Source organism: Crocodylus porosus, unplaced genomic scaffold, assembly GCF_001723895.1.
Source record: "Crocodylus porosus isolate Cpor-Errol unplaced genomic scaffold, CroPor_comp1, whole genome shotgun sequence".
In the NCBI taxonomy this organism is placed as follows: Eukaryota; Metazoa; Chordata; order Crocodylia; family Crocodylidae; genus Crocodylus; species Crocodylus porosus.
The window spans coordinates 1,314,670-1,326,298 of NW_017728918.1; the positions used below are offsets into that span (position 1 = coordinate 1,314,670).

At 45.3% G+C, this 11,629-nt stretch overlaps 1 protein-coding gene across 1 annotated transcript in view; it reads right to left on the reverse strand.

Moving 5' to 3' along the window:
* Window positions 1–400: 400 nt before the first annotated feature.
* LOC109311471 (adhesion G protein-coupled receptor F4-like) overlaps window positions 401–11,629 on the reverse strand; it is a 25,284-nt gene continuing 14,055 nt past the window's right edge. The window contains exons 5-9 of the mRNA XM_019537111.1: window positions 10,863–11,126; window positions 7,074–8,441; window positions 6,445–6,486; window positions 6,292–6,351; window positions 401–1,374 (exon numbers count right to left, since the gene is read on the reverse strand). Coding sequence (XP_019392656.1) covers window positions 1,369–1,374; window positions 6,292–6,351; window positions 6,445–6,486; window positions 7,074–8,441; window positions 10,863–11,126 — 1,740 coding nt within the window. The 3' untranslated portion in view covers window positions 401–1,368. The remainder of the gene's footprint in view (window positions 1,375–6,291; window positions 6,352–6,444; window positions 6,487–7,073; window positions 8,442–10,862; window positions 11,127–11,629) is intronic.

Here is an 11,629-nt window from a genome sequence, read left to right on the forward strand (position 1 = left end):
TTGCTGTTCTCCAGAATAACTGCAGCCACAAACAAGTCAACTTCAGGCAAAAGGCCCAAATGCAAACGCTCCTTCAATGGTCCCAGGGGTGACAAGTGAGAGAGTGAGGCTGGCCTGGGCCTTATAAAGGATGATTGAGCAAACGGGGCTTTGGCCTGGCACTCGCGACCCAAATACAAGTCCTGACTCAGACGCACACTTCCTGCAAGTGGATCCACCCTGTGCTTCAGCTCCACATGTGTAAACTGGGCACAGCGCTGGGATATAAGAGTTGTACAAGCAGAACTAGGCAGGATAGTTTCATGGTTGTTAGGGGCTGGAAGGGACCTTCCAGTTCGGATTTTCGGTTTTGGTTAGAAAACACCAGTTTGTCAAAACTGAAACTTTTTATAGGAACATAGCAGCTTCAGGAGAGGTTTCCTAGATCCAGATGGAGCCCAGAGGCAAACCCGCAGTAGGATACCCAGTAGCTCAGTCAGCAGGGCATTCACCTGGGGTTTAGGTGAGGAGACAGGTCCTCATTCCCTTCCCTGCTGGATTTGGCCTGGTAATTTAAGCCTCCATTTCTCACAGTTCAGGTGAATGTCCTGCCCACTGGCTATTCAGATCATCTAGAAGAAGCGGGATAGCGGAAAAAAAAATTCGGTCTCTGATTCAGGTCAAAGAAGGAAACCTCTTGAAATTGATTTTTTTTTTCCCCCCAGGACAGGACAACAGCTTCCTGCCCCACTCTCTCAATAGGTATGCCCTCCACTGGACACAATCATTTTAACATCGACACAAGCAGAGCGGAGGGTTGGACTAGGTGACCTCTCAAGGTCCTTGCCAGCCCTTTTTCTCTACAACCAGCAGAAGCCTAGCAGTACTTTTGCCTTCATCACAGGCAGCTGAAAGAAGTTGGTTTTCAGGAAGTTATGGCTGAACAGGCATCTCTAGGTAATTCCAGTACCTCCATCTTGCACTTACTGGATACAGAAATACTAGCAGACCCCCAGGCTCACTGCTGGGATGTTTCTCAATCCATTCGACATAAAAGGAAACGCGAATGCCTCTAAAGAGCGGCAAAGACAAACCCGCCTGGCAGCTGTTTGAGCTGAGGTGTGAAGCCACCTCAAGTGTCACCGCCTCTCAGGCGGGGGGTGGCAGCAGCATTTCCCAAGAATGGCCCCATGTTCTACCCCCGACACCCGCTGCGAGGCCTTTTCTCGTCTGCCTTCGGTAAAGGCTTTCTGCTGCCCACACTGTGATGGTCGTGCAGGTTTTCGCTGGGGTTTTCTCAGCAGCATCTTGCGCGTTCGGACAATATCGGTGCCTTCAGCTCTTCCCTTCCTCTCGTTGCGCAGCCTCACCGGAGCCGTTTGCCCGAGGTTAGCTCTAGGAAGAAAGAGATCGTCACACCAGATCAAGTGCACTGATCATTGCGTCTCGTATCCTGCCTTTGAGAGGGGGCAGCAGGAAGGCGTGAGCTGTGACTTCAGTGTGAAGACACAGAAAAATTCACCCCACGGAAAAGTATTCTTCTGAATGCCTAGACACTAAAGACGGACTTAAGACCAAATGCTTAAGGTCTGACAACTTGAGCAATTCATTGTAAAGCTTTCACCACCCAGACTGTAGATCAGTGTGACCCATCCCACTTTGAATCCTATATTAAATGCTTAAATGCACAAGACATATTTCTCTTTGTGAGTCAGGTCCAGCTTTGATGACTCAAGCTCTGTGTTTATGCCTGAGATGAAGTGGCTGACTTTGCTACTTGGTTTTGCGACAGAAAAAACTTGTTGCGAGCAAACTATTGACCAGCTGTGTGCAAGGTCATCATCAGGGATTTTCCCGTTCAATCTACAGGAATTGATTTGCATAAGACATCCTCATTTTCTGGACTCGATGATCTCCCGAGGTCCCTTCCAGCCCTAATGTCTATGAAATCTATGAAGTTTTATTAATACTAATATGAGCCCTATGACTATAAAGAACTAAAGGCTGATTTATGAAGATGGATTAAGCGATGTGGAGCATTCTGCAGCCTTCACATTCCCTAATGCTACTTGACCTTCAGGAGTGGCACTGAAAACATAAAGAGGAGGTATGCAAAAGTGCCATAACTGCAGCTGGGATAAGCAAAAGCTGAGATGATAATCGGGGATCCAGGTTTTCCGTTTGCAACAGAAAACCACACACAGTAAAACCTGGGTTTTCTCCTTTAAAGGAGAAAAATGCAGGTTCAGGAGGTTTCCCCTTGCAGGCGGCAGAGTTTCTGCTCAGCAGCAGCAGCAGGAGGCACGACTTTGCAGCACTGCCCCTGCTGCTGGCATGTGGGCAGGGGGTGCCTCACCGTGGCAGCGCTGGGCTCACGGCAGCAGTACCGAGCTTTCCCACCTGGCCCTGCTCTGCCTTGCAGTGCTGGGTCCTTCCCGCTGGGCTGTGGAGGCCCCGGGGAGGACACCAGTGTGGGGAGCCCCAGACTGCAGCAGCAGCCTGCGCCTGCTTGCCTCCCGCACCCCCGATGGGCTTTGCCCCAGCCGTGCTACCCATGGGGGAGCGGAGCCACAGCAGGTGCCGCCTGCTGCAGATGGCAGGCAGGGTTTGGGGGCTGCTTCAGGGATCAGGGGGCTGCAGACCTGGGTCTCTGGCCCCATAACCCTCCAAGCTAGGGGCCTGGGAAGCTGTGAGTGGGCAGTGAGGGGCAATGGCAGGGGCAGGGCACTGGCATAGCAGGGCTGCTCAGTGTCACTGTACCCTGGTGAGTGAAGGGGGCAAGGGGAGCTCGATTTTCCACAATAAAAAGCCCCAAATCAAATGCCAAAATGTATCGGTATTCAGAATTAATTTTGCTGTAGTGACTGAGGCACTGGGAAGCTTCCATATTGCTTTAAAATTGTAAACATATCAATAAAACATTATGTTCAGCTGATACCTATATACGTACCTATATACATACATATATATATATATATAGGGAAGGAGAGAGAGCTAGGCATTTCATTTTAATCGTGGGTTTGGCCTTTTTTTAATCAGACAATTTGTGACTTTTAAACACAGAAAACCAAGATCCCTGATAACAACCACTGCGACATGGCAATAGTGAAGTAGGTTTGGGCTGTACAGAGTACGCACAAACAGTGGCAAAATAAGTTGCAGAATAGAGATGATTGAATTTTTTTTTAATTGAGAAACTCTCATGAGGACCCACATTTTTTGGCAGAAGCAGACCCATTTCAAAGAAACGCTTGTTTCTGTGCTCCAGGACAGAATTTCTACCCAAACCAGAAAGAGGGGGAGAGAGACCTATGCTGGAATAGCAAGCAGCCCAGTGGTCAAACACTCACCCCAGCTGAGGGACATCTAAGTTCAAAGCCCTTCTCTTCCTGTAGCAGCATTATTTATTGAGCAGACATAAGTTATATGGTGCTCTTCCCCCCTCCCCCCAAAATAGCTGAATTGGGCAGAGCGGGACTTTGCACCTGAAACATTCATATCCTGAGTGCTCTGATCTTGAGACTATTTACTCTTTTGGGATCTCTCTCAACATATCCTGTTGAAAGAGGATATATAATTTTGCATAAAGTAAAATTCATAGGAATAGGCCTTGGTTGCTCACACGAGTACGCCCATCACCACTCTATAGCTATTTTATAGAAGAGGAACATTGAAAAGACCAGGGTCTCATCAACAGTTTTCTTTACTGGTATATCACCCAGTGTTTTCTAGGTTGGGAAACCAATTTCCCACCCAGCTGATCCCTCAAAGGAAGTCATGAATGTCTCTTCAGGCATGAAACAACGTCCTGTAGAATATAAGCTGCTCCGATAGGAAGATAAACTATGACTATTTGGATGTTTAGGGGTATGACAATAAGGTAACTGCCTACAGTGTTTTCTCTTTCCCTAATTAACACCCTGGGGCAGTTTCACCAAAACGTATCTTCCAGCAGCTTTATGTTAACCTTGTCTGAATCTAAACTTCATCAAGGCTCATACACCGATTTCTCTCATGCTCTCTTTAATCCCAGGTAATCAATTATGTATGTGGGCCATATGTAGCATCTAACTAATGGCTCTAAAGAGGTGAAGAATATTCAGAAAATTATATCAATTTGCTACTGTGATTTCCAAAATAAGCACCTAATGTAACATATTACAAAATATTTAAGACACTATGGAAAAGGCAGACAATCCTATAAAAGGCTCTTAACTAAGGATCTGAAAGTGTGCCATTTGAAATGTTAAGATTATTGGTTTTAGCTGTGTTGGTCTAAAAGCATAGGCAGACAAAACACTTGGGGTAGAAGCTATATCTTTTATTAGACCAACTAAATAGTAGCGAAAAAATTTCTCTCTTTGCAAGCTATTGGGCCCAAACGCCTTTCCTCAGCCATGGGGAAAAAGATTTTGCAAAGATTGTAAAGGTCCCCCCAGGTAGAAATGCAGCTTCACCTAGGGGAAGTTTTCATAGATTCACAGATTGTAAGGGGCTGCAAGGGACCTCGGAAGATCATGGATTGGGTCCAGCCCCCTGCGCTAGGCATACCTGGGAGTCAGATGACCCCAGCAAAGTGACTGTCTAGTCTCCTCTTAAAGATTTCCAGGTTAGGTGCTTGCGCATCACTTAAAATTCAAAGATTTTACAATCTTTGAATTCTCCTATGGATGAGGAAGGGTGGTTGGGCCCGACAGCTTGCAAAGAAAGAACTTGTTTTGCTACTGTTTAGCTGGTCTAATGAAAGATATTGGTTCTACCCCAAGAATTTTGTCCAATTTGAAATTTGGGCTTCCTGTTGCTGCAGAAGTTAATTTAATGTATGGTACCTAGAACAATCTGAAATATTTCCATTTTTTATCAATATTAATTAAGATATTTACAGTTTTGGTAGAATTCCCTATTCTAAAGATGGCGAACACAAATTCCATATGCAATATAATTGTATACACAGATAGGACCCCCAAATCTATGCCGGAACAGGGGGAGCAGAGCCAGCAAAGGCAAGGCCGGGGGTTGGGCTGCAGAGGCAGCATGGTGCAGGGTGCAGTTGGGGGCATCAGGGTGGATAGCCTCAAGCAGGGAGAATAGCCTCTAGCAGGGTGGGAGGATGGAGGGAACCAGCACAGTGTAAAATCATCACTGCAGTCACACAGGTTTGCCTACCCAAGAACAATTTTTGTGGCAAACTTTCAACTGAGAAGCAATATTGTTTTTGTTATGGTTGATGTTAACCCCCTAAATTTTAACCCTGCCCTTCTAATTGAGGCCTAGCAGCAAGACACACTCTGGCAGTGATATTTACCTTATGTAAAACATACATCAGCAAAAGCATGTGTCATTAAAAAAAAGTTTGGTTGTCAGTAAAACACTCATAGATTGTCAGTAAAAAAAAAAAAGGTCTTGATTGACTACCCTGACCAGAATGACAACCCTGCCCACCCTGACAACCATTTCAACAATTTACAAGATTGTGATAGTCCCATCCTAGTGTTCAAGAGCATGGCAAAGTGTTTTGTACGTTATGTAACAGAAAAAACAGCCACAGTTTGAAAGCGCTAAGCATGAAAGGCCAGTTTCCACCACTGTGGCTCAAAATAGGTATAGCACCTTATTCTGAGATTATTCTCCTGGGGTAATCAGAAGTGCTGTCACCTTCATCCTAACAAGGGCTGCATCGCAATAGATAAACCCACTAGATAGAGCCCTGGATATTTAGGCAAGACAAGATTCACATAGAACAAAGCCATTCATCTTCCAGGCTGATCAAGCTATTATTAATGCACAACATGCAGTGTTTTAAAGGAGGATTGGCTTCCTGTTCATACCAGGGTACACTTCCAGGTGCTGATTGCCCTCTGTGGAGCAGTAACCAGTCAGGATCCATATATACACGAGAGTTGCATAGTTCACCACAGATTGCTCGCACCTCCCAGAACATACACTGTCTGGCATGCCACAAGAGCTCACTTTTGGTACCAGAGCCTCCTCCCTTGGTGACTACGGTCAAGTGGATTAAGGAAAGGCAGAGATTTTATGCCTGACTGCTTCTGTACCCCTGGGCAATCTTAGGCAAGCCCATTTGCCCTCTCACTGCCGCATTTCCCTGATCTGTAAAATGAAGGTTCATTATACTCACTTTTCCTTTGTGAAATGCTTTGAGATCTTCAGATGAAAAAAAACATACAAGAGAAAGGTATTATTGTTTACCCAGGGATGTCTTTACAGTGACCATCTTTTTCCTGTCCGTATGGATGGGGGAGACTATAAAACTGTAGATCACGCCATTACACCCCAGAAAGAATTCATTACCTTTGTTAGACTGCATTTCCATTTTGCTGAGACGCATCTCATTCTCAGGGCTTCTCTTGTCTAGCGAATAAGAAAAGAATTAAACCCTTTGAAAAGTTAAGCCATTAAAGCTAATTCATGAGATAACAGATGAACGTCAAAGGGACTCCATACCTTCCTGTCTAGAAGGGTCCCAAACAGCAAGATGAAGAATCCCTAGAAAATTATCAACAGCAAGAGGGTTATCAAATCATTGAATTTCAGACTCTCTCTTAAAACAGTTTTTAGAAAGCTACTTCAGTTACAGATACACAAAACTTCATTCCTGTTTTCCCACTTAGATTTTATAAGCTATTATTTAGGCAGCAAAATAACCCCTGCAAAAGCTAAGAAAGCTTTACATTCAGAGGGAAATAATATGAATTGGCATCGTTCCTATGCATTACACTGACTAATGCCAGATGAAGCGCTGGCTATCTGACCTTTAAATCTAGCACCCATGATACAACATTACTGCAGTTAACAAGCACCTATCATAATATGCAAGTTTAAAATGACTGTGTGCACCTTTTCATACTGTTCAACTACCTTTTTAATAATAAAATGGTTAATTTCCCCATTCAACTCCACGGGCTTTGCCAGTGGGCTATGGGAGATGGCAGTCTGTCACAGGCTGTTATACGACTGCAAGTTACAAGCCATCTCCTCTGTGCAAATTTTATATTGTTGATCTGTCCACCCTCATCCTCTCTCTCTCTTCTCCCAACAATGCTGAGATACTCTGTGCAAAATGCTGTGCTTACCTGGAGCGCATTGAGCAATGCAAATGTAACGTGGAAACCCAGAGAGTCGTATCTAACAATGGTAGCTAATCCAAACCCCCATGTCAGTCCTAACACAGGTGTCAGAAGTGCAACATTTTTGCCTGTTCGGGTGACGCTGCTCAGATCTTGCGACCTTGAACCTTCCCTAACGGAGAGTCTTCCAGTCTTCACCACAACCACCACCACTACAACCAGATTCACAGCAATAATCATCAGGGCAGGTATAACAAAGGCAAGAAGGGCTTTAGTATCACGCCAGTTGAGCCAACAGGCACCATCCCGTACGTAGCCTTTCCTTGGTTCAGTAATGGCAACAGTGAGGACAGATATGATCAAAGGACACCCATATCCAATAAAGAACGCTGTGGCCATGGATGCAGATTTCTTCATCTTCCGAAAAATTAACAACAATCCGTGAAGAATCAGAAGGCCCAGAGCAAGCATCCAAAAAAACAGGGAGAGGTAGGAAAGGTGAACAAAAAACGTGACAGCTACACAGATGGCATAATCTTTGACTTTCTCATATGCAACTGCAGCCAGAATAAACAAAACATTTGCAATGAGAAGTGATGCAGCTATATTCACAAGGCAAATATGGCGCATTTGGGCTATGTTTGTGTTTGTAACATGGTGCCAGACCACAGCTTCAATGGTAAGACACAGGAGCAAACTAAAGATAGAGATGCCCAAACCTACAAATGTAATATAATCCAGAACAGTATTTCTTATTGTGTTGGGTGACATGAGAATGGAAAAGGACTTGAATGTGTGGTGATGATGCTTGCAGATACAAACAGAACTATTGGCATCATCAGTCTTCAGTTTACAAGCGGCTTCATCCCACCTCTTCTCAGCTGAATGCCACCCAACGCAGCGAGCCATAACGTTATTTGATTTATTGAACTTTTCAAAAGTGAGTGAAATCTGCCGCAGTTCCTCTGGCAGGGCTACTGATAAAATCATTCCATTCACAAAGACATCGTCCAACTGACTGGCTTCCATAATGGCCCCCAGCGTGGGGAAAGCAACACTGACGGCATCGGAAGGGGTAGATATCTTCAGCAATTCTTCTTGTGGAATGAGCACGCTCCCAGCAATAGTGCTGTTTGAGTTATTAAACCTCATGGAAAAGTCAAACCTCTTCCCTGGGGTCTTTTTGTTTATGCTGGAGCCCTTGGTAGACATGAAGTCTTCTAGTATACTCTCTGATCCACTTTTTATAAGCAGTTTCCTGGCAAATAAATTCACTGAGTCCAGTAATATGGAACTGGCAGCTTTGTCCCTTATGAAAGCCCAGTTTGAAATTACGGAAGCGTTGAGAACGTGGTTGGCTATTTTGCTGTAACTCTGCAATACAGAAAATGGGTTCAATTATTCTTCACGATGAAAGCACCGTCTGTACTTTGCCACGTTCAAAGGCCCATTTAGTTGAATGAAATAGTGACACATTCATTTCCCTGTACTTCTATGGTTTTGGAAGACCATTATACATATTTATTCCTAATGCCTTTGTTTAGGAAAAAGAACAGACTATTGTGTCATTAGGGTTATTTTAGGGAATAATGCACAATGATAGTGCTACTGGTCTAATAAAACAATATTCTCTAGCACCTAATTCAATCCTGAACACCATAAAAATGATTGAAAGCACCTGCTCTGGTGCGGGTAGTTTGGTACATTGCAATTACATTCTTCTTCCAAAGCGCCAAAAAAGAAGTAGACTAGATAAGGGTGGAGATAGCAGGGAGGTTGTTTGCTATAAAGGGAACATATGAGCTGAGGTTCTCCAACTCTTAGACTAATTCTCAGCCCCTCACACCTCCCTCCTCCCTCCCCCCCCCCCAAAAAAAGGCAGTCATGTAAGGGAGTCATCATTCCACCCTAACGTGGCCCTCTCGTGGTCGGGGGCATCCTGTAATGGAGAGAACGCTATAGTTTTACCTCCCTGCGGTCTTTCAGCTGGAGCAAAAGATTCTCATCTCGTACACAGATTCATAACCCTCGAAGACCCCTCAGGGGTCATCTAAGTCCAAGCGCCTACATGAATGCAGGATGCCTTATTCCTAAACCATCCCAGGCCATGCTTATCCAGCTTCTTCTTTAGTAAGGGACAGTCCACAAAGTCCCTGGGCAGCTTGTTGCATTGTCCTCCTGGCGTGACAGTAGGGACATTTTCCCTGAAATTTCCAGTCAATTTGCTTTGCAGCAGCTTGAACCCATTGCTGTGCCCTTGCCCTCTGTAGCAAGGGGGAAGAGTTGTTTTTCACTCTTTTTATGGCAGTCTTCTTAAGGGCCATGTTACTTGGTAATTTTGGGTGGCTCCTGGAGCTCTTAACACCTGGTTTGTCAACACATTGACACCTGAAACTGGTTTTAAGCATGTGTTAGGCGGCTCAGAGTGATGCCACTCCAGGGCAGGATTCTCTCTGATCCGCGTTACCCAGCTCATGTTACACAAAGGTGGGGCCACTCCAGGCTGCACTTCAGTGTAAACACCCCACCCACTCCCTTTCCCCTACTGGCCTGGATTGGGCCCACTATCATCCCTCCCCCTTCCCACCCCAGCACCCCAGATCCCTACTTACTGCCCTCTGTTCCCCCCCACCTCCCGGACTCACCCACTAACTTGTGGCTGAAGATGAGTAGTAGCAGCAGTAGTCAACACTTACCTGCCTCCTCCTCTGGGACAGACAGTGCAGGCAGCCTCAAGTTGGGGAGGGGGCAGGGGGAGCTCCAGGGGCCAGGAGGGGAGGTACCAGGGGGCCCCAGGTGGCAGGGAGGGAGCCGAAATTGGGGGGTTACCTTTCAGGCCTTCAGGCCCCTGCTAGCCTGAACGTGTGACTGCTCCAAACTTAAGCTAGCACTAGCACCCATTAACATGTGTGTCTCTCAAAGCGTAAGGTGTAGCAAGGCCCTAATATTTGAAACAGCTACCATGTTGCTTCTTAATCTCCTTTTCTCCAAACTAAGCATAACTTGTTCTCTTCCCCTTTCCTCATGTGACTTATAGTCTAGCCCCTTTATTATCATTTTTGCTTGCCTCAGGATCCCCTCTGCAGCTTTTTCTATGTCCTTCCTAAAAAAGTGGAACTTAGGATATTCCACAATAAGCCAGGTGAGTCCTAGCCAGCATCTAGTAGCCTAGTGCCATCATGCTACCTGTCTTGTTCTTGTTAATGCAGCCCAAAATCACACATGCTTTTTGTTGTGGCGGTCTCGTATTGCTGTACTGCCTAGCCCAGGGGTGACCAACCTGCACCAAGGGCAGGCTCTGTGTGTGGTTCAATGACAGACTGAGGAGGGAACAGGGAACAGGATTGGGCAGGAAGGAGAAAGCAGAGCTACAGATTGGGTAGGGGAAGGGGATCAGACTGGCTCTTGGCGATGGTACAAGGTTTATTTTGTGCCATGCCAGCCAGAAAGGCTGGCCCCAATTCAGTATTTTTGCATTGGTTTTTTCTTCCTTGCATGTAGCACACTACATCTGTCTTTGCTGAATTGCATTTTGTTGTTTACAGTCCAGTTCTCCAACTTGTCAAGATCCTTTTAAATTCTACTTCTACCCTCCAAAGTGCCTGCAACCCCATAAGCATGCTGCATCACTCTTGCAGCAAATGAACTGTAATCGTAATTTCTCTCTGAGAAGCATTTGAAGGAAACTGGCAGCTAGCATTCCTTCTATCTGGTGGCATATCCAAAAGATACAGTTATGACACCAGTTATGACTGGTGATGCACACTCTGACTTCTTAAGCCTATAAAGAAATACCTGCATTTTTGCTCTGTTCACATCCTCGGATAGCTTCAGGGAAATGTTCTTTAGCAACATCACTATGTTCACTATGTTTCCCGGAATGGCTGGGGAGGAGAGGATATCTGGGACTATGCATGACAAGTCGGCCAGGCAGTTCCTGTTTCCATGTGTGGTAACGCTCTGAAGTTTTATCCCAGGTCCAGGCTTCATATTCATTATGCTCTCTCTCCCTCCAATGTGTCCTCCAGCAATATTGACAGATCCATCTGCAGAGATCCTCTAGGAAAAAAGTATAATGTGAGTATAATTGCAGTATAAGTTATAAAAGTATAATTAGACGAGTTCATAGATTTCATAGACATTTAGGCTGGAAGAGACCTTGGAAGATCATCAAGTCCAGCCCCCTGCCCAAAGGGCAGGAAGTCAGCAGGGGTTATAGGACCCCAGCAAGATAAATATTCAAATGTCTCTTGAAGGTTTTCAAGGTAGGTGCTTGAATTACCTTCGGTGGCAGTCTACTCCAAACCTTGGGGGCTCGGACAGTAGAGAAGTTCTTCCTTATGTCCAGCCTGAAATGGTCACAGAGAAGTTTGTGACCATTTGATCTTGTCATCCCTTGGGGTGCTCTGGTGAACAGATTGTAACTGTTTTATTTTTTTTTTCTGTATAACTGCCGCGCGGCACTCTCACATTTATGTAACCTTGAAGTCTTGACTGTTAATCAAAATGAGCGCTTTGTACTTTTCTCCGCTGGCATTAAGCTACACATGCGCATTCTGTAA